The sequence below is a fragment of the Platichthys flesus genome, chromosome 17, assembly GCF_949316205.1.
Source record: "Platichthys flesus chromosome 17, fPlaFle2.1, whole genome shotgun sequence".
Lineage (NCBI taxonomy): Eukaryota > Metazoa > Chordata > Actinopteri > Pleuronectiformes > Pleuronectidae > Platichthys > Platichthys flesus.
In genome coordinates this window covers 16,680,889-16,707,526 of record NC_084961.1, presented here as the reverse complement: position 1 = coordinate 16,707,526, position 26,638 = coordinate 16,680,889, and the positions used below count along the sequence as shown (strand labels likewise).

Here is a 26,638-nt window from a genome sequence, read left to right as displayed (position 1 = left end):
CATGTCAAGAAGCACGAAAAATCTAAGTCACATTCATCTGACTGTGGGGAGACAGCGCTAACACATGCAGTGCTACAACTCCTTCCACACACGCTTCATCCCTGGAGGGATTAGGCCGTCTCTGTCACTTACCCACCAAGTCTTTGATAACAGCCACGCTCTCACACGTCCGTCTTCCTTGCGGGGGCCGCTTGATGCTGCGAGTAGTCATGGCATCATCAGGAGAAGGCGTGCGGTGAGAGGGAGGGTTAGAAATGAAACAGAAAAGAGCACGACCTCAGCAGGGGATTTCAAAGACCTTTCACGGCTCGCAGATGAACGGCATCTCTGCCTCTGTCACTGCAGGCGTAGCAGTGAGAAAGTAGCAGAGAGGAAATGTCACACACTAAGGAGCTGGGACAGGGGACCCTCATTGATCAATTGTAGGTGCCCATAGTTTTATGCATAAATATGGGCGAACCAATTAATTAATGTCGAAACAAAACCACTCCTTTTCATGCATGCAAAAAAGATCCTGCTGTGGCGACTTTCTCCATTTTAGCCACTATCTCCCTCAGAGGTCAGCACTGTAAAGAAATATGGCTCTTATGGGTCCAAGCTCAATGGAAGTCGACTTGAACACTTTCCCCAGAGGGGTGATTCCACTTACTGTGACGATTCCACTGGAATAATCTGAAATCCTCCCGAAAGATTTTAAGGACATATAAAACCCTGGTGCTATCAGGTGTGTGGGTGAGACGAAGCGATACCACCTCATGTCCTCAAGTCAGATATGAAGCTAAAGGCACTAGCTGTTAGCCCAAATAATGAAAGCAGGTGAAACTCTGTTTAAAGGTAACTAATGTGGCTGGTAGCAACCTCATTTAGGGCCAGAGGATGCGCAGTTATGGTCGGGGAGTAGCGTCAAAGTCCTGCACATACACATCACGAAGCAACTGCGTGTCAGTTTCAGCCATCAATGGTGATATCAGACTTCTAGTAACTAATGAAAACAAATCATTGAGGACACACACATGCACCAGGTGTTTTATCGGCATGTTTGAGGAGCTGTAATTACATTTTTCACTTTTTTTTATATCTGGTAACATATTCATAAATTGTACTAGATCTGAATATGCAAACTCAGATCCCTCACGAATCTTGGTTAACATTTGCAAATGTCAGGTCAGGCATCTTCAAATATGGGAACATATTAAAAAAAATCAGAGCACATACCGCAAATGTCTGGTGAAGACTTTGGCAAATGAAAAGCCAAGGTTCATATCGTGCTGTGATGTTAAGTGTGTATAGTATCAGTGGTACTACATGTGGCACATATTGAGCTGATTGTTATTTCGCCTGCTGTTGTGTCCCACATCAGGAGAATGCAGCTTCAGCTCTGCGGGGGTGTACGACGGCATCGTGTTCAGCCGGATATTCCAGATCCTTTACAGAAATGAGGAGATTTCGGTGAATGACTGTCTGCTCTTCAAAGTCCACCTGCTGCTGGACGGAGAGAAGGTGAGTGATGCTGGTGACATTTTCCACAAACAAACACACACACACTCACACACACACTAACACACATACACACACACTTCCTCTCGGGGTAAAAGAAGAGAAAGAATAAGGAATGACATTTGGCTGCTTGCAAGTCATCAGTAGCCTGAAAGTAAATGCATGACTGACAGTGCAAACAGTTGTATAACATTTTTTTGCCTCATGGTTGCAGCTTGTGTCTTTCAGAAATATAAAATAGCCTTTTTTTTTAAAGCATTCAATTTTTTTCCTCCCATCTGACATAAACAATCTTCTCTTTAACTGAGCAAAGGAATATCGTCGTTAAGGTAATTCAAAAGGATCACTGCCCTGGCTTGCAGATTGAGTTCCATACTTGAGTTACCTAAAGCAGTGAGTCCCTAACTTGTTTGAAGTGTCTCAGCAAAACCGATTCTTTACTTTGATTGAGTGCCAAATGGCAAACGTCAGCAACTCCAAAACAATATATACCAAGGCAGTGACCATTGTACCTACATGCTGCAAACTAGCTTGCCAGTGAGCATGCTAACATGCTAGAATAGAATTAAGCGCAAAGCACCTCTGTTACTAATGTTGCATTCATGTTGTGTCTGAGTATTTCCAAAAAAAAGTTAATATATTATGAACCAAACACATAATTTTACAATCAGCTCCAAATAGGAGCTTAATGTGCACCTAAAGCCAATACAGAAAGAGGGGTCAAGTTGTTTAAATGCTCTTTATCAAAAATCAAACACACGTTGTTCACAGCATCCATGTTTTAAAAACATCCTTTTCTTAAAAACTAATTTCCACAACAAACACTTTCCTTTCACACCTGGGGACATGGAACTTTCAGAGGAGCATGTGAATGGAAAATAAGTTCAGATTCCTATACCTGCTTTCATATTATTAAAGTGTAATCACATTATCCTGGAAAGAAGTGCAAATTCAAATTTGTTGAATATTGCCCTGAGCTGCACTGACCTTTCCAGACATAGTCAGTCGCTGTTGACCACTGCTTGAACTAGATAATTGACTAAATAAATGTAGGATATAGGGGGTAGATGGCAGATGCAGCTACCAGGTTTCACACAAAAACACATTTGGAGTCTCTGAAAAATAAAGATAAAGAAACACTTGAAAAGAGTATTTTATTAACTTGTGTCATAGTCAAAGGTGATAGAGCTTGTCTGTGATTCAGTGTGTTAACCACAACAGACACAGGATCAGTAGGGCTATGGAGTCCAATGACTTGCCTCTCAGAAGTAACATCTCTAATTGACAAATGCTAATGGCCTGTGCCCCCATGCTGCCCATGTTCAGGTCAAACGATCAGGTGTGTAAACTTGCCCGACAGTTATTGATGTACTGTCTTTTACAGTTTGAACTTGGGCACGACCCTGAAAATCCACTCTGCCGTGTTCTTCTTTTTCTTTTTTTTTGTTCGAGGGCAACCTGACCTCAAATTGATCAGCGGTGACAGTGATGAGACAGTCCAGAGGCCGTAGTGTGGGGAAGATATGATGGCTCCTCCCGTGGCTTAATCATCCATATGAGAGCCATAGCTCACTCAGTGGCATAACCCTGCACCGTCCACTCTGGGGCATTTGGTGTATCTAGAGAAGGGAGAAGGAATTCCTGCTTCAGTCAGAATGTGCATATTCTCTCTGACATGATTGTCTGTTTCACTGCTAATTTTACATGTTCCTGTGGAGATATGGAGACACTGTAGCTTAAAGGCATATCCGATTTCGGCTGTAAGCTCTCCCAAAGGCTCCTCGCTCATTAACCTTCTTCAGGTTATCTGAAGCTGTCAGCGGCAGATAGCACAGACAGAAATAGCCCATTGTTTCCTCTGTGTACACCCGCATGTATGCTTAATCAATCAGAACATCAGCAACGGACAGAACTACAGCCATGTGTGTTTACCAAGTGCGCGTATTAATCAATTTTCGACAGGAAGACCTGTGTCTGTCTTTTATCATAACAAGCACTGCACCTCAATCTTCAAAAGACTCCATTATGTTCAATATCGGCTCCACCTCTGATCAAACCTTTCATTTTCCCCACTTTGTTGTTTTGAATTTGAAAAGGCATGATATTTCATGGCAATCTGAACATGAGAGAAATTCAAACATGTCCAGTCCACTCTGAATTAAAAGAACTTCAGGAACACAGTTCGTAAGCCACACAGAGAAAATCAGGAGTCCATTTAAAAGAACTTTGAAGTGACTAAATCAGCATTGCAAAGAAGGCTGCTCAGAGCAGGGGGCATGGCAAACAGCAGGATTCACGGCCAACTGTACACATACACTGTATATCCACCATATGCTTGTTGATTACATGTGATGACTGCTCCTCTTCATCAGTTTCATGTTTGAAATGCTGATGATGCAAATAAAAAACATGAATAACATGAATAAATACATGAGATAATATAGTGGAGCAGCACATAGGTTGCATATGCTTCCATACGAGGGAACGAGGTGTCAACAAATGGTTTAATGAGTATTAAAATTACCTATGTTGGTGAGTTCACAGTTATCGACTCAGTTGAACACTTGCATATTGCAATATACTGGGATATTTGGAGTGAGTTTTTTGACCAAATGAGGGAATACTTAATCCTTTGGAAGAATGGTATTCAAGTCTACAGATGAGTTGTTGAGAGTTTTTGGACGACATACAGTATACAAGGAAGATTTGAAACTTCCTTCTATCTGTCTAAGGTGGGGGGGTTACACCTTGCTTCTCTGGTCCAGACTATCAGACCTTCAAATTAGTCTGAACCAAAATAACATGTGTGAATGGTGTCAGCGAACACGGTCCAGATCCAGGGAGCAAAATTCAATCCCACCAAATGGCTGAGGTCTTTGTCCGGTTCAAACTCAACTGTGGGTTGGATTGTTGGTAACGTTGAGACACAGACAAATTGGATCAATGTGAAGTACAGGACGTACATATGTCTAACTAGATCAAATTTCAAACAATGGCAGACATGAACCTTTGGTTTGTACCATAGTTGGTTTGTACCATTCACACCTTCAGGTGTGAAAATGACCAAAGTCGATATTTTATTTGTCATGGTAGCTGCATGAATCTATGGTCCAAACTTAAAAAGCTTAACAAATGTTTGAAGGATTTGTTGTTAAACCTGAGACAGCTTTAGTGTCTACATAATTCAATTTGGAGTCTGGACCAAATTTATGTTTGATAACACAAAATATCACAAACATGACGTTATGCTCAGTTATTAATGAAAATGTGCTGTATTGATAAATAAAATGCATTCAGCAAATAAATGATTAAGCTCATCAAGTGTTGAATTGAAACCTCCTGACTGATTCAAACTGAAGGCCTAACAGAGGAAAACATCAAATCTGTGTAGGATGATGAGGAGTTTGTATCCTTTCTTATAAAATAAAGTGTAATTATATTTTCACCATCCTCTCAACATGACTGTACTGTGCTGCAAAATAACCTTCACCCTGATATGTTCAACGACAGCCCCCAAATGTAATATTAGCACAACCAACTGGTAGGGTTTATGTTTCCAACAAGGTGTTAAGAAGGTGCATTTACTTTACATTTTCTTTTGCCAATTTTCTGGTCATTTCGTGAAAATTTTGCTAAATTTGTAAGGAAACTCGAATAGAGGGACACAACAGAGGCTGCAGACTCCCGGTCGTGTTGTTAGTTTTACAGTTTGCCATTTTACAGACCTCTGCGAAAAATGATTCTGTCTCATTGAAGGTCTATTTTCATAAAGGAAAGTCAACCTAACTTCTTCTTCATCACTGTCCTCTCATGTTCATGCATCAACGACACGTGTGTCAATGTTTTGCAGGTGGAGGAAGCCTTGAGTGAGGTGGACTTTCAGTTGAAGCTGGATCTTCATTTCACTGACAATGAGCAACAGTAGGTTTTGGAAGAGTTTGCTGTGTGTGTGTGTGTGTGTATGTGTGTTTAAGAGAGAGAGAGCAAGAGAGAGAGTCTTAAACCAAGCATAATGGGGGTTATTATGTTCTTCGGTTCAAAGCCATCTCTTTGGTCAGCTGATCACAACTTCTGTGCTGGGAGGACATGATTGCAATAATTATTGATGGGAGAAGAGGAATTTGTATCGGTTTACTCTGTACGACTGACAAACATCCTCCAGGTCTCTATTACCATTCCAGTCAAGATGCAGACTCGTCCCCAGAGTCTTTCTCTCAGAGCTGCAAGGACAATGAACATGTCGGTAATAATGACATTGGGTTATTGGTGAGAAGTCGTCTGCATCGCATCCATTTTTAATAAGTCTGACAAAAGGAAAAGACATTTGTCATTGATAGATCTTGCTCTCTAAACAAAGAGCTGCACCTTTCCATTATCTAGATACATACTCTCCAGGGTCAGAGAGTAATACATTCAAACATTGTTGTTTTTTTACGCATATGCAATAAAATCACTTACTTTACACTTACGTTGTGCTTTCCTTTAATTAATCTGCATCATCCTTACAAACTGTTTTTGTTTATGTGTTGTTTTTATATTGTGTCAGTTGAAGTTTTCAGCTAAATAGAAAAGACAAGTATTCCGATTTATGCAATGTCTTTGTGATTTTTGTGCCGGAGAAACATCCGTCTCTGTTTCTCCTCCTCAGGTTGGCAGAGATACTGACTGTCCCCTTGATCAGCAGTCGCACCCTCAGCCTCCACTTCCACCCGCGGAGAGGCCTCCACCACCACGTCCCTGTCATGTTCGACTACTTCCACCTGTCCGTCATTTCGGTCTCCATACATGCCTCACTGGTTGCCTTACATCAGCCGCTTATCAGGTAGAGACAAAAGAGGCTTTACAATCATTTGCCTTTTACAAATCTCCACTTATTTCGCACGATAGAATGATAATCAGCAGAGACCGAAGTGAATGTTCACTAAGTTCTGCCCTTGTTATGCCTGTCTGGTCTCTCAGGATTGCACATGATAGTTTGATTAACAGCAGCCAGTTTTCTCAAAAGCAGGGTTCTCATCCCACTGAACTGTCTGGCAGATTTGATCATCTAGCTTTTAAGGCTCCGGGTAGCTCAGCGAGATGCTTGAAAACAACAGCCTCTGACTGAATTTCCAATATTAAAAAATTTGACAGTTACCAATCTAGCTGCTAAAGGCTAAAGCAACATTTTCTGGGCAGAAAGTCAATATCCTTACCACCCATGTATAATACATGGAAATAAAGAAACAGCATGTTTTTGTATTGCAGTAAGGGGATGATCTGTTGCTATATTAAGGAAAAAATGTATAGCTAATTTAACTATACTGTGTTTACTGTATTGTTAGCTGGGGGTGCTGCATTGCAAATTTTTTGAAATTGAATAAAGTGCAGACATTGTCTAATTTGGCGTAACATCTGAAAGCATCCATGGCCGTCTTCCATACGACTGGTTAATACATCACATATGCTCCTCTGGAACATTTTCCTTTTTATATCCTCTGACTGATGAAGTCGAGTTAGGGTAGGGTGTGCTCCTTTTAAATAGAATATTTGCACGCTGGTTAATTCCTTTTTTTATGGAGCACTTTTTTACACGCACCAAGAAAAGAATGGTTAAAATAGAAGGTGCTGCACAGCAGAAAATAATAATGGTAATGACAACGATACAGATAAAACAACAAAATATTCTGGCACCCCAAGTTGACTTAGGAAGGTATTTTCCTGAATTTGCCAGGAAAACATGCTTTCAAATGCAGAATATTGCTCTCAATGCAGCATCATGCCACAGTAATCCAGAGCTTGACAGGCTGGGGCAAGCTGCATTTACAAAATTATCCGTGTGAAATGTTGGTTATTTAATTGTAAAATAGTTTGGAAGTCTTTGAGTGGATGGGACATGTAACATGTATGAATACGGCTCCAGAACAGACATGGAGAAAGTGTGTTGAGGGAATCCGTTAAATGCTTTAATGGATGGTTTGCTGAACACTTATGTGATGAATTCAACGGTCAATATCCTAAAGTCAGTCTTCATTGAATAGATTAACGGAGCACTTGAGTGATTGGAACGGCAGCAGCTTGTATTTCACAGCTTATGTCTTGTAACACTGACACACAATACACACACACAAACATGCAGGCACACACTCACTCATGGTCTGTCTCTGCATGTGTCCTCTCTCCAGCTTTGCACGTACAGGGAAGGGCTCCTGGCTGGGGAAGAGCTCCCCAGATAGCGCCAGCGACCCATCTGCCATGTCTGTAGAGAACCTTGTGTTCGGAGCTGGCTACTGCAAGCCTGTCATCTCTGAGGTATGTCAACCTTTAGCTGTTCCAGGGGAGTTCGAACCTGAAAGTCACAGAGACTCAAAGCCCATGTTGCTACACAAAGCTCGACAACAAAGCTCGACAACAGCTCAAAATGAGTGGGTGTCGTCTGTGTTCAGTTGGTTGCGATGAGGTAAATGTCTACCTCGGTTTATCAGCCGACAGATTTAGATGTGATGTGTTTTTTTCATGTCATCCAGAAGCAACAGGATTCAGCCCGAGAGCTGGGTAGAGAGTCACTCTGGTCTGGATCCCAGATCTGCCTATCCCTCAGTAAAGGCCATTTGTCTGGGCCCCATGAAGTCTTGTAAACTTAAAGACCAGAGGCCAACACAGATTATTACTGGGCTGCACGGTGGCTTTTCATAATATCTGATGAACGCACGTGTCCAGGCACGTAGGCTCCAAGCATCTGGAAGTGATAGACGCTCTCGCCAGAATTGATGGTTTAGTCTTGTCACCTTCCTTGGAGCTTAAAGATATAATCTCTAACGATTCCTCATTAGAACGCTGAACTCGGACTGATATATGTTTTGTTGACTTTGTACTTAAATTATCCAAAGTGTTTCCAGCATGTATCAAACCAAGAGAAATCCACAATTCTATTCAAGGTAGCAGGACTTTTCAATTTTGTCGCCTCATAATTACCTCATATCTGCTTTACCTGAGTTGCTTAACGTCTGGAACAAATAACATACGACAACGGACAAACACACTGCGAGCCAGATTAAAGTAACATTTTCAACGTTTTACCTCTCCCATGATGCCACTCAGCAATCAAACTAAATATTTGTATAGGTTTTTAATTGAGAGACTCCTAGTGGCCAAGGCTATATTTGATGTTTAATTAATTTATCACACTTTGATATCTGGACAAACAGTCGTACACCTTTTAGTGCAGTGTTGCCCAAACAGTGGCAGGTGGAGAATCTGGTCACCCTTATTGTTAGAAATAATTTAATTAAATTTATAGGAAGCTGCTGAGACAAACATGGCACATAAGCTGCTTCTGTTTATATCGACTGGTTTTAAGTTTTCCCAAGTGACAAATGTTGATTCGGTTTTGTGAAGGGAAATTATATTTTCACGATCAGGTTTTATGTTTAACATTTGATCAAACCTCTTTCATCCAGAAAATACTTCGCATTTGTAGCACTTATTCCATTCTAATAGTATCCAGATTGTACTACACTAAACGTCAGTAAACCCTATTTACTGCTTGAAAACTCCTGCCAATTGTAGCCTTACTCTTACAGTGTGTATGTATGAGTTTCCTGTTTTACTTGTTGTACAGTATTCTATGATGGTTAGTGCGTATATTCGTATGATACTGAATTAGTATGTAGATTCTATGCAGTGTGGACCCAGTTCATGATAATAAGCCCACTACAGCTGAATTAAAATGCATCTTCTCACATCTCAGGTGTCAACATAACACACTTTACACATGCTCAGAATTAATATGTATTTTAACCACTGCTATGGTCTATGTGAAACTACTACAGTATTAGTAGATATGCTTACACCTAGTAATTTAATTCCATTATGGCCTTTATATTTCATCAAATCACATCATATAGTTTAATGTGTGTTTGCCAATTATTCATACTTACTGTACGTACAGTTTTACAGCTGTTGGTTCCCTTTTCTACCTTTTTATAACACGCATGTATCAGGTCCCTGTGGACGTCACAGCCTTCATTGTAAATCTTAATGAGCACCCAGGTTGCCCAGTCCTCCCCTCCTCCTCCTGGTTTTTTACTCCCACCCCTGGCTGGGCGCTTTAGTAAGCTCTGTGTTTAGCAAGGCAGGGGGGTTTCGTTTGATCACAGTAATGAGTTGTGCTCCCAAGCGCCACGTACAACATAGCTGCAGGTGAAATCTGCACACAAGGCCGCCTCTTCCTTCACCTTTATTTGTTTAGCGCTTTTCACCTGCGGCTACGCTTCAGTCTCAGCATTTTCCCTTTTAACACCACGTGGAGTCAAGTGTTGGGGTTTTATTTTATGAAAAAAACAAACAGATGCTTTATGTTCCATTGACAACAACTGTGTCATCTCAGATTCAGAGGTTAACAATATTTTTTGTGGAAAATGACGATGCTGCAGTTTGAAGGGAGACACCAAGAGACACCTGAGAATCTTTGGTCTAAATCAAACACAGTACTGAGGAAATCGTACCGCAACAAAAGCTCAACAAACCGTTGTCAACTGGATTATTTAACACGGCACACACTGTGATGCTGAGCTGGGGAAAAGAAAAAAGGGCAGCAAACAAAAAAATGTCTCATGTCAGGTAAGTTAGAGCTGGGGCACATCCCGAGCATTGTCAGCATAGAGGGAAGCTATGGTTTCCGGATAATGATTGGTTCATAGAGAAGAAAAAAGCTATTTTTCTCTGCCCTTCGCTCACAGACTGATCCTGGCAGGCCTCTATAACACTTTAGAGAATTATGAAAGTAAACACACAGATGTTCCTTCCTGGTTTGGGTATTCTGCACTGCTGCAATTACAGAGCGCACACAGGTATGATGATAGGGTCGGAGGCTGGAGTTGCTTGGGGGCAAATTACAGTACATCTCCAGATACTGGGGCGCTGCGTGCCGTTCAAAGCGCTTAGCCCCGCTGGCGCTGCAAAAACATCCCAGCCATGGCAAGAACTCGCGGGTAGCCGACTGCTTCAGGTCAAGGAGCAGCAGATTGAGGGCAGACGCTGATCACATTCAAGGCCCACTGAATCCAAGTCGTGACAGCTGATTGTTTGGATAGAAAGCCATTAGCTCTCTCCGAGATCAATGGGAGACATGATTAAAGTATCGTGGCTGAGATAAACTGTAGCTTTGTGGATGGAGGCATTTTTTGCACTGAGCGCCTGCTGCGAATTACAATGGGGAATTGCAGTTCATATTTCTACAGCACTGTTAGAGAGCCATCTACTGGAAACATGGTCCATATTACAGCTCTTACTGAAATTCACACAAGCAGGACAGACAGTGCTTTTTTAATTCTTGTTATTGCTGCTTCCTTAATTTATCAACTGAGCACAAATATAATCCTCTTACTATTCGATATGCACAGTTTCATCTTTCTTTCACCTATAGTGACAATGACACGCTGGATTCTGGTGCAGCTTCCCACACTTGGGAACTTTTAAAGGGCATAACAGGGATGCGTTACATCCTCCTGTGCTACATGTACGTATTGATGTGTTTTTACAGCTCACGGCAAGCTGTGTTTAGGGCCAATTTGTCTCTAGCGTTGCATTTGATCTTCCGAGCAACTTGGCCGATGCAGTACCAAGCTCCTTTTAACGCAGGGTCAGAGATGATCACATACATCTGCTACAGCGCAGTCCATAAAGTTCAAGTATGTTTTTCGTGTCCCGTCATTAAGGAAGACCGGTTTTTCTGAGAGGTGATCCCTGACCTACATAGCAGCTGACATTTTACCCCGGGTCCCTGTCTCCGCAGGGGAGCTTTTATGTGCCCAGTGAAGACTGCCTGCAGAGAGCTCATACGTGGCACCGAAGGCTCTGTCGCCTCCTGTTGGTGGCACACAGAGGCCTACACACGTACTACACTGCACTGATGAAGGAAATCCCACAACTCCAGCAGATTCCACTAATGTCAGGTAAGTTTAAACAAAGCTCTGTATTGATTTATTCATTCATGTTCTCAAAATAAATAATACAAATTTAAGGTGTAGTGAGAATTAACCCATCTGGAAAAGCACTAAGTAGAGCGTCTACCCCTGCATAGGCCCATCATGAAGAGATTCACAAACATTTGAATGAAAGTGGATTTTCCTTCTTGATCGATTCTGCTCTGAAATGTGATGGGTTCTGCTTCAGCCCATAGCGCATGTTTCCCTCGCACCAAGTTTCAAGAAAAGTGGTTGAGTTGTTCTGGATCTTTTTTCCCACAAAGATTAATCTAGAGGATGCTTAGCAAAGTGAAAGTGGTGGAAAAAGTATTCACAAATTTAAAAATGAACACTGTAAAAATATACTCAATTTACTTTGATTACATATGATTGACGTAAAATATTCTTAAAATGATAAGTAGAAATGGTTGTATGACATTTTGACCTCTGACTCATTAAAATGTTTGCAAAAGTTTACTATTGTTTCCAGTGTAAGTCAATTATTGTATGTACCCTTGATTCCAAAAAGTTATTATTTGGTTACTTTGTAGTTTAGTTGAAGATTTTATCCCGTCTCATGTTTGGTCCTGATTAGTATTTCAAAGATTCAAATATATGACTTTGTGTTACAGCGTTTGTAACAACAATGACTTAGCACGCACAGTTGAATGTCCTTTTTCACTGATCTCTGCAAATGACCTTTCTCTCAACAGAGGCGCTTCATGTAGAAGAAACTCTCAACCAGCTCACATTAGAGTTACAGGTATGATACAGCCATGTCAAACACATCCTTCCTTATAACTTTGTGATGGAAAATAAGGCTTTTCTAATCTAACTATGATTTTTATTGTTATAGCTGGATTGTTTTAGATTGTTATACAGATTAAATTGTAAGCTGCAGAGTTTTCATCTATTTCAACGCTTTCATGCATTGACATCTTTTATTGTATTCCCCTGATCTAAATGAATGCTGCTCGTAAAAATAATCAATTCGTTTTTTACAATAATAAACAGCTATTATTCAAGGGGATGGTATCTTTGTAGTATAAAAGAATATCTATGTAAAGCATGAGGACGATCATGAAGAGATTATATACTTATAGCTTTTAAGCATTGATGCATTTGTGAACTCGCATGATGGTTCAGCTGTTACCACACAGAGAGACGCATGAGTTGATTGATTTACATCATTAACATGAGCTGCCTACAATGATCTGATGACCTGGAAAACTGCAGACACTCTAATTTCAATGGGTATAAATATTAAAGCAAGTTGAGCAGGGATCCTAAAATAGAAGACATATTTTAAGAAATCTTTGACAGCTAATGCAGCCAGTTTTATAATCTATGGATACATGCTTTTTTTCTGTTCCCATCAGCTGCAAGAGGGCCACGAGAAGGTAGCGGAGCAGATCAGCAGGGACGTGAGCCAGCTCTGTTCCCAGCTGGCTGCTCTGTGGAGCAGCTTCCTGGAGGCTGCTGTGCACAGCCCCCACATCCTGTCCTATCTGGTCCAGGAGCACCACACGCTCAGGGTGAGAATCAAACACTGTTCACTGTATGTGTCCTCTGAGCCACAGTCTGCATCACAGTGCACTCATGACAATTGGTTTCAAATAAGCCATTTTCGGTTGTCAGTGCCCACAGGAAAATACAAAAATAGAGAACAATCAAAGTAGTTTTTTTAACCAGTGACATTTTAGCATTATAACCACCCCCCTTAAGGTATATCCTGACAAATTTTCTTAAAGGTCTCACCGGCTAAAATGTTCCCATAGCACATTAAAAACAATCTCAAGGAAATGTCAGACTAGAAAAAAGATCTGAATTGTAACCAGAGGTGGCAGGAGATGCCAAAACCTGCACTCAAGTGAACCCTCAGTCCACGGGGAAGGTAACCCAAACAGACCCGGGTCTGGGTGAGGACATGACAACAACCGGACTGAGAGGTCGAGAATCGTCAGTCCAGCTAGCTCTCAGCGGCTAGCTGCTGCTCTCTCCGTCGGCTAGCTGCTCTCTCATCGGGGCTTAAGAGTACAGCAGAGCATTTTTTCCAGTCTAACCAGTAAGCAGATCCCGTTTAACTGCCACAAGAGTTGTTCATATTTTAACAAAGATCTCAATGAGGAAACACGGTGTATTTTTTTCTATTTTCACTGCATTTTAATATAGTTTACAAATAGTGAATTTAAATATAATACAAAAATATTAATGATTAATCGAAAATCAATCGTTAATTCTCCCGACGATCGATTAAGACAATTTAATCGAATACCCATCCCTAGTTAATACATTAGCAAAGATGTACACTGTTAGCTATAATATATCCATTATGACGGAAAGCATGCATTGTAGTAGATTTTAAGCACAATACACTCATATTGAACTGAATATTATTTAAGATGATATACTTATGATGATCACTGCCACTAGATGTCACACTAGTATCAGAATCTCCAAAAAAACAAATGCTGAGCAAGGTCTTGCAGTGAAAAGCGAGTAGAAAGTCCTTCATCTAATTTAAATCAGGGGAGATTTAAACATTTCGGGTTTTTGTGTTTGGCTGTTTCCTGGAGAGCAGCCAATCCCAGCTGACATGAGAATTGTATCACACACCCTGGAAAGGTCACCAGCCCATCACAGGGGCCTCCAGCAAGGACAATATATGCAAACAAATTGTTTCCTGTCATGTATAATGGAGGAAATGTAAGTCATACTAGCCACCTTTAATTATGACCTCACTTCACCTAACTCTGGAGAGGCAGAGTGATCAGTGAACGGACTTATGCAATTTCCAGTGTCATTTCTATCTAATCACTGGTCTATTTAATATGAGTATGAGCTTCACAGTGGAGTAGCTCTGTTGGCTCTCTTACATTGCACTGCTTCATCTCAATTGTCTGAAAGATAATGACGGTTTGCTTCGGTACTGGATTATCCCAGGGGATGGTCCCATGCTGCCACACACCAGTCGTGTTAGGATTTTAATTAACACATATGATCTAATTATTGTGGAGTGAAGATTCACCAGGTAGGGTGTTTGGTGCATGCTGATTTGCATTTCATGGTGGCTGACTTTCAAAAATGATGTATTTCTAATTGGAGCTTGAGAAGGAAAACACTTTGGAGGTGATTTCAAACTTTCTAAACCTTAAGTGATGGACTGAATGAGATTGACTGTTGTAATCATTGTATCTTTTAATGTCAATAAAGATGAGATATACACACCACCAAGATACTGCGTTTTTTTTGTTTCTGGAAACATCAGGTCAGGAGGTTCTCCGAGGCATACTTCTTCACTGAACACCCCAAAGAGATGTCTCTAACCTTTCAAGAGGAACTGTAAGTTTAAGTCGTCTGAGGGGGAGACTTTTTAATTCTATGAAAACGTGAAAGCTGTTTTATTCATAATATTACTGTTTTATTCCAGAATCAACAGACATGGCCAGATAGCTACAGAGGTTCGGAGTTCAGACTACCTTACCAAGATGCCTCCTCTACCAGTTGAGTGCCTGGACATCGATGGGGACTGGAACAGCCTGCCTATTATCTTTGAGGACAGATATGTGGAGTCTCCTCAAACAGGTAATACATCAGCACAATGGACCTGTTTTGTCTACACCTAATCAGAATCAGGTTTATTGGCCAAGTAAGTTTGGAGAAACAGGGAATTTGACTCGGTAAAGTGGCTCTCAGTTACTTACAAAGAATACACATCACAAAACAAACATAACAAAACAAAGCTAAACAAAGCTAAACAAAACAAAACAAAACAAAACAAAACAAAACAAAACAAAACAAAACAAAACAACAGTCCGAACAGTGCGACGGGTAAGGAAAGAAGTGCAGGTGTGCATATTACAATTTTCCATTGAGGGTGAAATAAGTGAACATGATTAAATATAATTATAATATATATTATATATAATATAATATAATTTCGGGAGTAACTGTACAGTGGTTACTATAAGGATCCAGAGTTATTGCACAGTGCCACAGTGGGTTGGCTTTTATCATGTATTTGTGCTTTTCAAGACAAAAGCTTTACTTTAAAACTGTAATGTCCCTTTTTATTCCAGAGTCGGTCTCACATGTGCCAATGACTGCAACTACTGAAACGCGGACCAGATCAGATCCAGCGATCACTTCTTCCAAAAATATTTGTGGAAGCAGCCAGGGAGCCAGATCACCAGCAATACCCTTGGATCCCTTGGACAGTGATGACTGCATGGACCTGCCCACATATGTCTCTCTTATAGCAGAGCAGAGTAAGACCTGTCCCAATATCAGGAGCATCCAGAGCCCCATTCCTCCTGAGGACAGAGCTGAACTCCCTCCAGGAGAGGCAGAACACGTGAAGAGGCCAGCAGAAACACAAGAGGAAGTTGAGGAGAACTGCAGTCCGGGTCTGAGGCACCTCACAGTAAAGCCTTGTGATGTAGATCCATATAGAGGCGAAACCGTCCTGGTTCACACCTCAGGCGACATCCCACTCACCGTCTCCACTAGCAACGGTGATGAGACCCCTGTTCTTCATGGAACAAAAAACACTGTCCCGCTTTCTGATGCCACAAAGGAGAGCTATGCAAGAGAGGATGAAAACAATAAAGAGGAGTCTGACATTGCAATGCCTTTAAATCACTCCATGGATGGTGAGAGTGAAGACATCCCTCTCATCAACTTGCACCCAGCCTATGTGCATCCGGTTACGTCTCCCTTTTCTGGTGATCTCAGAAAAGAGATCACTCACCGCGGAGGCTTGGTCGGCTCCAAAATCATGAAGCGCTCATCCTCTGTTATTTCCGACTCAGGTATCGAGAGTGAGCCCAGCTCGGTAGCGTGGCCCGTTGAGGCTAGTCTGCGTGGTCGGCCTCTTCTGGACTTCTCAAGTGAACGGGAATTCCCACAACAGATAGTGTGTCGGCACCCGGTTCACCGCAGCTCTCTGGAAGGGCTGCAGATGCAGAGTAACGGCAGCCTTCCAAGCGCTGGTATACAGGCTTCACTCACTTCCATTAGCTCCCTGCCCTATGAGGAGGACCAGCAGCAGAGGCAGCTCAGCAAACTGACCAAGTCGGTCTCAGCACCACAGATAAGTAGCCCAGAAGACACAGAGGAGGACAATGTGCTGCTCAGCCAGGAAGCAGTTACCAAGAGCTTAATGCAACACCAGGACTCATGTAACGTCACCTGCTCTTCTTTGATCAGCAACCTGGATTCAGAAACATCACTATTAGACACAAGTTCAGTCACAAATCTTGACCATATTCTCAAGGAGAGTATTAGTTTGGAAAAGTCAAATGCAGACACGTGCAGACCCAAGACAGTTGTAGGTGGTGTGTCTGAAGTTTTGGATCTGCAAGAGTCTGTAGAAAGCCCTCATGTGAAGGAACGGGCTGTTATTGGCAGCTATGGGGAGAATATTAATCTTCAAACACACATCAGTGAAGTGAGCGCCTCAGTGGAGGATGTGCATCTCATTGAATCAGAAGCAGTGCCCCACAGCTGCGGAAATAAACCGTGTATGCATGAAAGTGCAGCAGATCAAGAGAGAATTGACACTGGAGATGAGTGCCAACCGCTCCATCAGACTGAAGTGCTTACTGTTGAGTACCAGGAGGGTCTGGATGTCTCCCAAACACCTCTCGAGCCCTCAAGGCTTCAGTTCTCCAACAACCTCTCCGACAGAACCACCGCCACACAGAGGCCCAGTGACCTTAAAGGGCTGAAATCCAACGATATCATATCATCTTTTGAACTGAATGGGTTATCATCCAGTGAGAAAGAGCCTTTGGACTGCCCGACGAAGTCCTCTAAGATCCCCAACTCTGGGCTGGCCTTTGTGAATAAGAAGATGGTGGAGGTGGTGAACATGTCAGTGTCCTGTGCCCCGACCTGTCTGCCATTTTCTTCTGTTCTAAGAGACTCTCCGTCCGTCAGTGGAATGTCCACTCGCCAGACTACCTCTCCTATAACCCATCAGCCCCTGGGCTCCTTTGGCATCATCTCTTCATCTTCACTCAACCCCCTCAACACGGATGATGACACCAACGAACGAATGCTAAAGTGAGCTCATGTTCTATCTCGACTTATTGTGGTTTAAATGGATATAAATCCCCAAATTGAATTTCATACCGTAGCATGCTAGTATTAGTTTACAAAGACAAACAGTGACAATGACTAATAACCAGGTGACAGCCAAATGCGCAACAACAGAAAAAAAAAGTGTGTATTAGCTTTCCATCTAATGTCTTCCTCTTATCTAGAAGCCAGGAATCCATGTTTTCTGTAACCATTAGCTTGCTGGACAAGTTACATAACAAATATCTGCCAAGGGAATGATGCTGACATTGCAGATTAGCTTATGCATTTGCACTTGTGGATGGGTGCAGAACATGTCAGGGAAGTATCCAGTTGATGAATATCTGGATCAGGGTCGGATCTAGGAAGGTTTTATCACTGTTAGTTATAGGTTGTGTGAAGTCAGTAGGAATTAACGTCTCAAGCATGTTCAAATGTGTGTGTGATATCTGTTCAGCCAGGTGAGAATAATACCTCTCTGACCTGGATGTCAATAGATAATGTGTGAAAATTAAAATGGAGGCTGTCTTCCAAGGAAAACTTTGGAGGAGTAACATTATAATCCAAAGCAACGACTGGAAACAAGGTCAAAACACAAGGTTTTATGGGTATGTGGAGACAGCTGTTGACATCTAGTGAAGTAGCTGGCAGTTACTAATGCTTGGAAAGCCTAGCATAACCAAATGTGGGCAAATTTGAAGCGAGGGAGTCAAGACGAGGTGAAATGCCTCCTGCATGTATTAAATCACATCAGAGGTTGTGAAGGCAAATCCGTCACGATTAGCTGAAAGTACAGGAACTGGAAACGACTCCTGCACTGCTAAAATCTCTAACCTGGTTGGATGACGGAATAATAAAACCTACAGAGAAGCTTCTTGTAACTCTTAGGTTATTGTGTACGGCAATTCAATAAAATGCAGAAATTTGGACATATTTTCCATCATATATGGATCTTAAGGAGTAAACTATAGGACCATGCTTATGAGTTGGAGTTTTAGTGCAACATCTTTCAAAATGAAATCTTAGACCAGCATTTAATTTTCAGTCTTTAACTAAAGTTTGCATTACTCGCTAATCGTTGCACATTATTGTAGAGTTACTTTTTAATTTATTGCTAATTCCCAGAATATAATCCCTCTTGTTCTCTCCTGAATCTCTTAAGTTTCTACAAGGCCAAAGAAGAGCTGTTCAAAGAGTTAAGTTTTCAGGCCAGCTTGTACAGCGACCTTCCTCTCCTGGCATCAGATCTGCCCTACTTTCCCCCAGAGGAGGACGATGAGGAGTTTGATGACGGCATACACCTTGTGGTGTGTGTCCACGGGCTTGACGGTGAGTCCCCACACAGTATAAGCACACAAACGTAATAGGAATGAAACTGACACATCTGCACCATACCGTAAATCCTTTTTTAAGATGTCCTAATTAGCATTGTGAAGGTAATTTAGTCTCTGAGTGTATGTCCCACAAACCTCAAATACATTGCACGCTATAACCGGATTTCTTCAAACATATTCCAGGTGTCTGTGAAATGATCAGTGGGTACCCTTCATAAGAGCTGAGCCAGAAAGCATGTGTGAATAATTACATTTTTGCTTCCAGGAAACAGCGCAGACCTCCGTCTGGTGAAGACTTTCATTGAGTTAGGGCTGCCGGGGTCCAGGCTCGACTTCCTCATGTCTGAGAGGAACCAGGTACATTTGTGGATGACAGCCACAGGAGCAAATTGAGAACATGAACCATCACACACTGTGAAAGTGCTTTAAGGCAATTTGTGCAGTGCTGACAACTGCACCTTTCATCTGCCGTTTCCCCCGCAGATTGACACATTTGCAGATTTCGACACCATGACGGACAGGCTGCTGGATGAGATCATTCAGCATATCCAGCTGTACAATCTCACCATTCGCAGGATAAGGTCAGCTGCTCCACTTTAATACCTTGCAATATTCACATTCCTGACAACTGTCCGTTTGGATTGATTTGGATTGATTATTTGGGGCAAAGTCAGAGCAGGGACAATCATCAACCTGAGCACCCTTTAGTTTGGTCAGTAGATGGCAGCATTGTCCTAACATTGATGCCTGTGCTCAGCATTGACTGCCTTTACTTGAAGGAGTCACAATGCCCGTGATAATAAATACACTGTACAAAGTCAAAATGGATAAGTGACACAAAATTGATGAACAAGGTCTTATCATACAGTGCCAATACGTTTCTGACTTTCACTTGATAGATTATTCTCCTTTATGCAGCACCCTTTCGCTGAGTTCCCATTAAATAAAGTAATTTATCTTCCCTCTTAATTGCCCTCAATGTGCCAATTTATATTTTATTTTTTGTCTCCCCAAGTTTGTTAACTCTCTTTATTGTAGCATGTTCCCAAGAGAGTAAGAATCAAAGACAAAAGCAATGGACTGCTACAACAGCATCTGGTTCTTTGTATATTACCTCTATATTTAGTTTGGTAGGAGACAGATGAGAAGGAGCAGGCGTGGCGATGAGGGATTTCGAGTAGCGCAGTATCAGTACAGTAATTAAACTAAGTGACAGACACAGCGTCATGAATCTAATCATTCCCACTGCTGGGGAGATGTTATTAATTCGTATTGCATGTCCTCTATGTTAGCATCATTAAGTTGTCATTGCCTTTGAGGATGTTCAAGCAGTTAACAAGTTAATGAATTTTCTGCAATTACCAGTGTTGCAGCTAAAATCTCCAAATAGCATCCATTGGACCTGCTGTCCTTCCTACTTACAGCTGAGTCTATAATAAGACATGCACAGTGTCAGAGGTCGGCAGCGTTGGAGGCACTGTTTTTCCTGCCACCCCCTCAAGTTGCAAGTTTATCTCAGTGAAAGTTGTTTGTCTTTTTCCAACAGTTTCATCGGCCACTCTCTGGGGAACATCATCATCCGCTCAGTGCTGACGAGGCCGCGGTTCCGCTGCTATTTGCCCAAACTGCATACTTTCCTCTCGCTGTCAGGCCCACACTTGGGAACACTCTATAACAACAGCACGTTGGTCAGCACAGGTGAGGCCTATACTCAGCTCTGGGTAAAAAAAATACACACTGCAGATGCACAGTATAGCATTTTGATGTAATGTGCTCCTTATAGTCTCTTTTCTATGAATACCATGGTTTCGCTCAGTGTGCTTGGTGTTTAAAAAGTAAGAAGCCTATAATCTGTGTGTGTGTGTGTGTGTGTGTGTGTGTGTGTGCTTGTGTGTCTGTGTGTCTGTGTGTGTGCGCTGTGTGTATTGCTTAGGCCTGTGGTTAATGCAGAAGCTGAAGAAATCCGGATCCTTGCTGCAGCTCACCTTCAGAGATCATGTCGATCCACGGAAAACATTCCTCTATATCCTGAGTCAGAAACCAGGTATGTTATGAAATTCAAAGCAGAGTTACTGTATCGACTGCCCCCCTCTGCACAGAATTACCTGAAAGACAGTCTATTCAAATTTTTCCGAAATATTTTTGGCATCTAGTCTTGTCTTTTTAACATCAGCTTGCTAACACTCAAACCCCTGGCAGCGAACCAGTTAGTGGCTGTGAGAGGCCTCCCCACTGTGTGAGTGGAACAAAGCAGTCGTTTGTCACACAGGCTTGAAGAAGATAAGCCTGAAAACCCTTATTTTCCCCCTCCAGAGCTGTGGCAGGCTGACAAAACGATCCAAACCCTGTCATTTGAAACCCACCAGTGCACTCTCTTAAAAGCACACTGAGAGGAGAGTAGAGGAAAGAAAACACAATTTTATCTAGCCTTTCAATGTATTTTGTCAGTGAACTTTGCGTTTGTCGACCAATTCACTTCTTTCGTGTGTCTCCACCTCTCTCTCACACACACAGTCACGCACTGCAGTCCTGTTTACCTGTTTGTTTTGTGTCCTTTCAGGGCTCCAGTTCTTCAAGAATGTGGTGTTGGTGGCATCTCCACAGGACCGCTATGTTCCTTTCCACTCTGCACGAATAGAGATGTGCAAAACTGCTCTCAAAGACAGAACCACAGGTCAGCAATGCATATTGTATAATAATGTTGTTCAATATTTTGGAATGATAACCTCCCTTCTTACCTGTGCATATACTGGGTATTAAGTTGTTAAATATAAGGCACTTATGCTCGCTTTAAGTGTAATATTAAGCTGTAACTACAAATCACCTCTTAACTACAGAATAACTGAATACATCAGCAACCTTTTTGACCCTTTGTAATCTTGATGGACACATTTAGCATGTTGACATACAGAATCTGTGGGTGAGGGAGAATATTTTGGGGCCTTCTGATTTTCGTTTCTAATTTGATCAATCCCGTTTGAGCAGGCTTTAGTTGTCTATGGCTTGTACACTAGAGAGCAAAAAAGGCATTGTTAACTGATGAGCCCAATTTTTGTCTGGACCTAAAACAACTCCAAAAAGTATTGCTGTTTATGTTTTGTCTGGATAAATGTTCCATTCGTTTGATTAAAATAACTAGACGTACGTTTAACTATAGCATGGAATGGAAGAGTTAGACTTGGTCTGGATACACGCTGTCCACCCTTGGAGCTCCAAAATATTGCCTGTTGTCTTTAGGTTTGTTAGAACAACTAAGCCAATCCAGTACTAATATAAGTTTTAAAAAAAGGATGACGCTCACCAGGTCATCCATTGGATCAATGAATAAAATAAATCTGCAAAGCCAGCTTAGATTACAGCTACTGATCAGAAAAGTATCTTCCTGTCAATTGCGATTTTGCCTGAGGAATTGGGAAGAAATTCCCCACTTCCCCTCCACCTCACTTTCTTCTGGAGTGTGCGATGAGGCGAGTTATGTGCAGTGAATATGAAGCCACAGCCAGCAGCTAGTTAGTTAAGCATTAAGACTGCAATCCGGGGATGACAGCCAATTTGACTTTGTCTAAAAAATGTACTTGCCAGCACCACATTTGCCAAATTAAAACATTATATCTTGTTTGTGTAATCAATACATTGAGGTTTTATAGGTGGTAAAGTGCTGGATGTGTTCTTGGCTGGATGTAATGAAAAAAAAACATATTCCTCAAAAAGTCAAACTATTACAGAACAGCGAAGGATAAAAGTCTGTGTGGTCTGCCATGTGAAATATAAATAAAGAAAATAATAAGAATGTTTGTGCCAATTGCTGTTGAGCTAACTTTGGTGCAATACATTTATTAATTTAGCATAACTCATCCGCACACATGAATTCAAAAGATGTTTCATGTAAATTAGGAGGACTCGCTGTAACTTTCCACATTTTTGCCCTGAAGGACCTGTGTACACTGAGATGATCACCAACCTCCTGCAGCCACTGATGGAGGCCAAAGAGTGTCGGCTGATCCGCCAGAATGTGTTTCATGCTCTGCCCAACACAGCCAACACTCTGATTGGCCGAGCAGCCCACATCGCTGTCCTGGACTCCGAGCTTTTCCTCGAGAAGTTCTTCTTAGTGGCAGGACTCAACTACTTCAAATGAAGGTGCTAGTGCTCCAGACTGACAGGACCAAATCGGTTTGCGACTGGCAGAGCTAATTTGAAGGAAAAGGTCCTTACCTTCACCTTGTAAAGTCTATTTCATGTATATAATCCCTGGTACCGAAGAGGCAAGACGTGTATATCTCATTCGTTCGGATTGATAGCAGATATTAATAACGTCATTGTGTATTCGGACTGTTTAAATTGCTAACTCAGAAGTCTGAGTTTGACGTGTTGCCGTGCAGGTTATGAATAACCTGTCAGCAGGCATTTAACTGCAGTAGTTACATTGAAGAGTGGGTTGGAACCTATAGCATCGCTGGTTGATTGAATTCTTCTGTAAAGGTTACACAGATGGTTTTAAACTATCCATAGAAACGAGGCAACAGATGCACAGCATTTATCCTCTGGATTGTACATGAATTTTTTGTACAATACAGACTGCCCTTTATACAGAAATTAGTATATTGTTTAAAGTTATTTATTTTGTATCTGCTGAAGTATCTACAGTGTAACTAGTCCATCCAAATGTGATCTCTTGTGTGTTGTTATCCTCAAATCATTAGATCTGAAAATCGGTGTTAATAATACTGTGCAGGAGGAGGTGTTATGCTATGTAGACTGTAATTCAGTATAGTGTAAAAAGGAATACGCTTTTCATACACTTACTTTTAGTTATGTGTGTCTCGTTGACCCTGATTTGCCAAGATAGCTAAAGCTACAGTGAAATGAGCCTTACGGTTTCATTGACACCAAAGGCTCTGTGTTAGCTTTTGTTTTTTAACTGATTGCGCTGACAAAACAGGCCGATAGACTAATTTCCATAATCATTATTCCATAATACTCTTTAAATCATGTTACACCTGTCAGGCTTTGCCTAATCACCAGAAAAATATACAGTCTTTTTTCAATTTTGATCTGCTACTGCTATGCCAATTTTAGTACATTGTGATGAACAGATGGTTATGTAATTTCTCGAGTTGGCATCAAACCACTGCAGAAGACACGGGAGCAATGTGCTGATCAGACTTTGTCGCAGCTCAAACAAAAATGAAGTGATCTAGGAAGATATCTAAGTGGAATAATGCTAGCTCCAGATGTTGGTTAAAAAAGCCTTAAAAAGACTTTGATACCGTAGCCCTGCTTGTTCAGCTTTGCATAAATACAGTCTTATATATTCAAACAGTATATTTAATATATTTTTAAAAAGATTTTAGGGTACGGGCTCACTGATTTTAAACTTTGCCCAAATCCAATTAAGAGCAAGACGGACAGTACGCTATGGTTAGCATCTATAATCGGCTTCATATTAAAAAAATGACTACATAGTGGATTTGATAGTCATGTACAGGAATTTTTAGCAATGTAATAAAGAAAACCTATTTGGTGAAAGACCTTGCCCTATAGAGTGGAGCAAAGATAATGTAATTTCGAAGGTCAACCTTGAAGAATTTTAGCAAACGCTTAATACTTTCATAAACCGTCCAATGGCATTGAAGTAAATCTCAGCACGATAGCTATGAAGATAACCCAAGTGATAAACATGACTAATTCCCAGATTGCTCCTTGAATCAAGTGATGGCTAAGCAGAAGAAATGCTTCATCATGTAATCAACAGCAGATTCACTGTTCATATAATGTGAAAGAGAAAATCCATGATGATGTACAATCTTATGGTCTAATGACCATCATTTTTCTAATGAACGAAATTAATTTAAAAGAAAATCCTCTCAACAAGGTTGGATCGTTTGTATAACTATAACATTTATTATTTTTTAAATAGGGTGAATCAGGGTGATATTGCTTTGTTTTCCTGGAAAACTGGATTATTTTACATAGTGTGGACCTACTGCCAAGACTTTTTACTCACACATTGTCATTTTCCATCAATAAAGTTCAGTATCATGCATGATGGGAGCGGGGAAGCACTGTCATAGCAGAGCCTGTCTCATGTTTTCTAAAATATGTGCTCATCTCATCAGCTGAATCAGAACTGTGTTGGGTAAATTACTATTACTTCTGCATCCACAACCTTTGCTGTCACATTCGAGCGTAACAGACAGGTTTTAACAGCATATGGATGAGGACTGTTTCCTCATCACTGTGCTGTCCATCAAATGTTTACATTCTGGCATCAGAGAACTGTTATCATAAACGTCTCATATCCAGCAGTGGCTGTGTATCTGCTGCATATGCAGTCTTGTACATATTGAGAGCTGTATTTAACCTTTGCACTGGTTTGATGGAAAGTGCACTTTATTGACAACCTTGTGTCAACCTCCAGTAGCTTAACAAAGTCCAAACAGCATTTTCTTCCTGTGTGTGTGTGTTTTTTGTTTTGTTTTTACATGCACTGCTTCTTTTGACATCTATAGGTTGTAAGAGACGACCTTGGCTGTCCGTCTCAGCCATTGAAGCATTGTATCGTCCTCAAAGTGTGCTGTCTCCGAGAACAAGCGGTGACATCGCTCTTTACTGTGTAGAGGCTGTTGTCGTGGCGCTGCATGGTAAGCAGAGTGTCACCGTGATTGACTCTAATCAAATGGGTTCCCTTAGGACGCCGAGATAGTTCCCCCAAAGACACAAAGCAAAGCTGCATAAGCATCATGCATCATGTCTCAACACACACTCACACACATACACACACACAAAGCCCCCCACACACATACACATACTGTATATGAATTAGGCTTTAATTGTTGCTTCTCTTTCAAATGTGTGTTTAGGCCCATGTGTGTTTTCTGAAAGCGGTCAGCAGGAACTGATGGAGGGAAAAAGTGTTTTTGGGATTCAGAATAGTGCATTTGAGAGAAAATAGAGGTTCTAAGTCCAGTTTTTTTTTATGACTAAATGTGTCTCAGAGAGTGTTAAGTGTACATCAAACCTGCTGTCATAACAGACTGAAGTCAGATGTGATCCATGAATACAGTAGATCCTTGAAAGTGCTGTCAAGCTTCATAATAGCTAACTTGAACCTTTTTGTATTTGATTGCCCTTTACTGAAGGTCATGTTCATTTGTGGTGTGTGAGTGTGTGTGTGTGTGTGTGTGTGTGTGTGTGTGTGTGTGTATGTGTGTGTGTGTGTGTGTGTGTTAGATGAAGGACGGTGTGTAATATCTGAATGAAAGGAGATGTGTGATCCTTGTCTGCTCGTTGCCGGAGCCTCATTCATGTGTTTGAACTGAAAGTAAAAGAAAAATTTGACATCACTGTGAGGAACGTGTGTTTGCAGAATGTATACCATGTACAGTAAATACTACTTCATCTGTGCCAATACTAATATTTTTCTATGTTGCTGACTGTACTGTATGTACTCCTTAGTAGCTTGTGTTCTATGTAAAATTATAAATACAGATATATATAGCATAGCATTATTATAACGATAGTATGGTACAATAAAAAATGTTGCATTTTTTAAATCTATGTTTCCTGCTTATTTTGGCTATGCCTGCATCCAGTTCCTGTCAACATCAATCTACACTTAAGCAGGTCATTTTTATTGGATTTATTTTAGGGATTTTATTTTGTAAGTCGGTATCTTACATTACATTTCCATCTCTGATTTCAATCAATATCTTAATCCTTCAGACTCAGTTTCCATCATAAAAGACGTCAATGAAAATACTAACAATTCTTTCCAGC

The 26,638-nt window shown here is 41.2% G+C and overlaps 1 protein-coding gene across 1 annotated transcript; it reads left to right on the top strand.

Moving 5' to 3' along the window:
* Positions 1–1,220: 1,220 nt before the first annotated feature.
* Positions 1,221–26,398, top strand: fam135b (family with sequence similarity 135 member B). The gene is made up of 18 exons (XM_062410327.1): positions 1,221–1,227; positions 1,361–1,500; positions 5,348–5,418; positions 6,146–6,319; positions 7,662–7,788; positions 11,273–11,432; positions 12,158–12,207; positions 12,824–12,979; positions 14,713–14,786; positions 14,875–15,029; positions 15,524–17,510; positions 18,688–18,854; positions 19,125–19,216; positions 19,343–19,440; positions 20,406–20,557; positions 20,793–20,903; positions 21,420–21,533; positions 22,792–26,398. The coding sequence occupies exons 1-18, from the start codon at positions 1,221–1,223 to the stop codon at positions 22,995–22,997; spliced, it is 4,041 nt and encodes a 1,346-aa protein (XP_062266311.1). The 3' UTR covers positions 22,998–26,398.
* Positions 26,399–26,638: the final 240 nt, after the last annotated feature.

What these genes read in the sequence shown, in the direction of transcription:
- fam135b (XM_062410327.1), top strand. An exon ending in TTCACTGACAATGAGCAACA is followed by an intron (nt 5,419 to 6,145) that starts GTAGGTTTTGGA and finishes TCTCCTCCTCAG; the next exon opens with GTTGGCAGAGATACTGACTG. An exon ending in CTCACCATTCGCAGGATAAG is followed by an intron (nt 19,441 to 20,405) that starts GTCAGCTGCTCC and finishes TTTTTCCAACAG; the next exon opens with TTTCATCGGCCACTCTCTGG.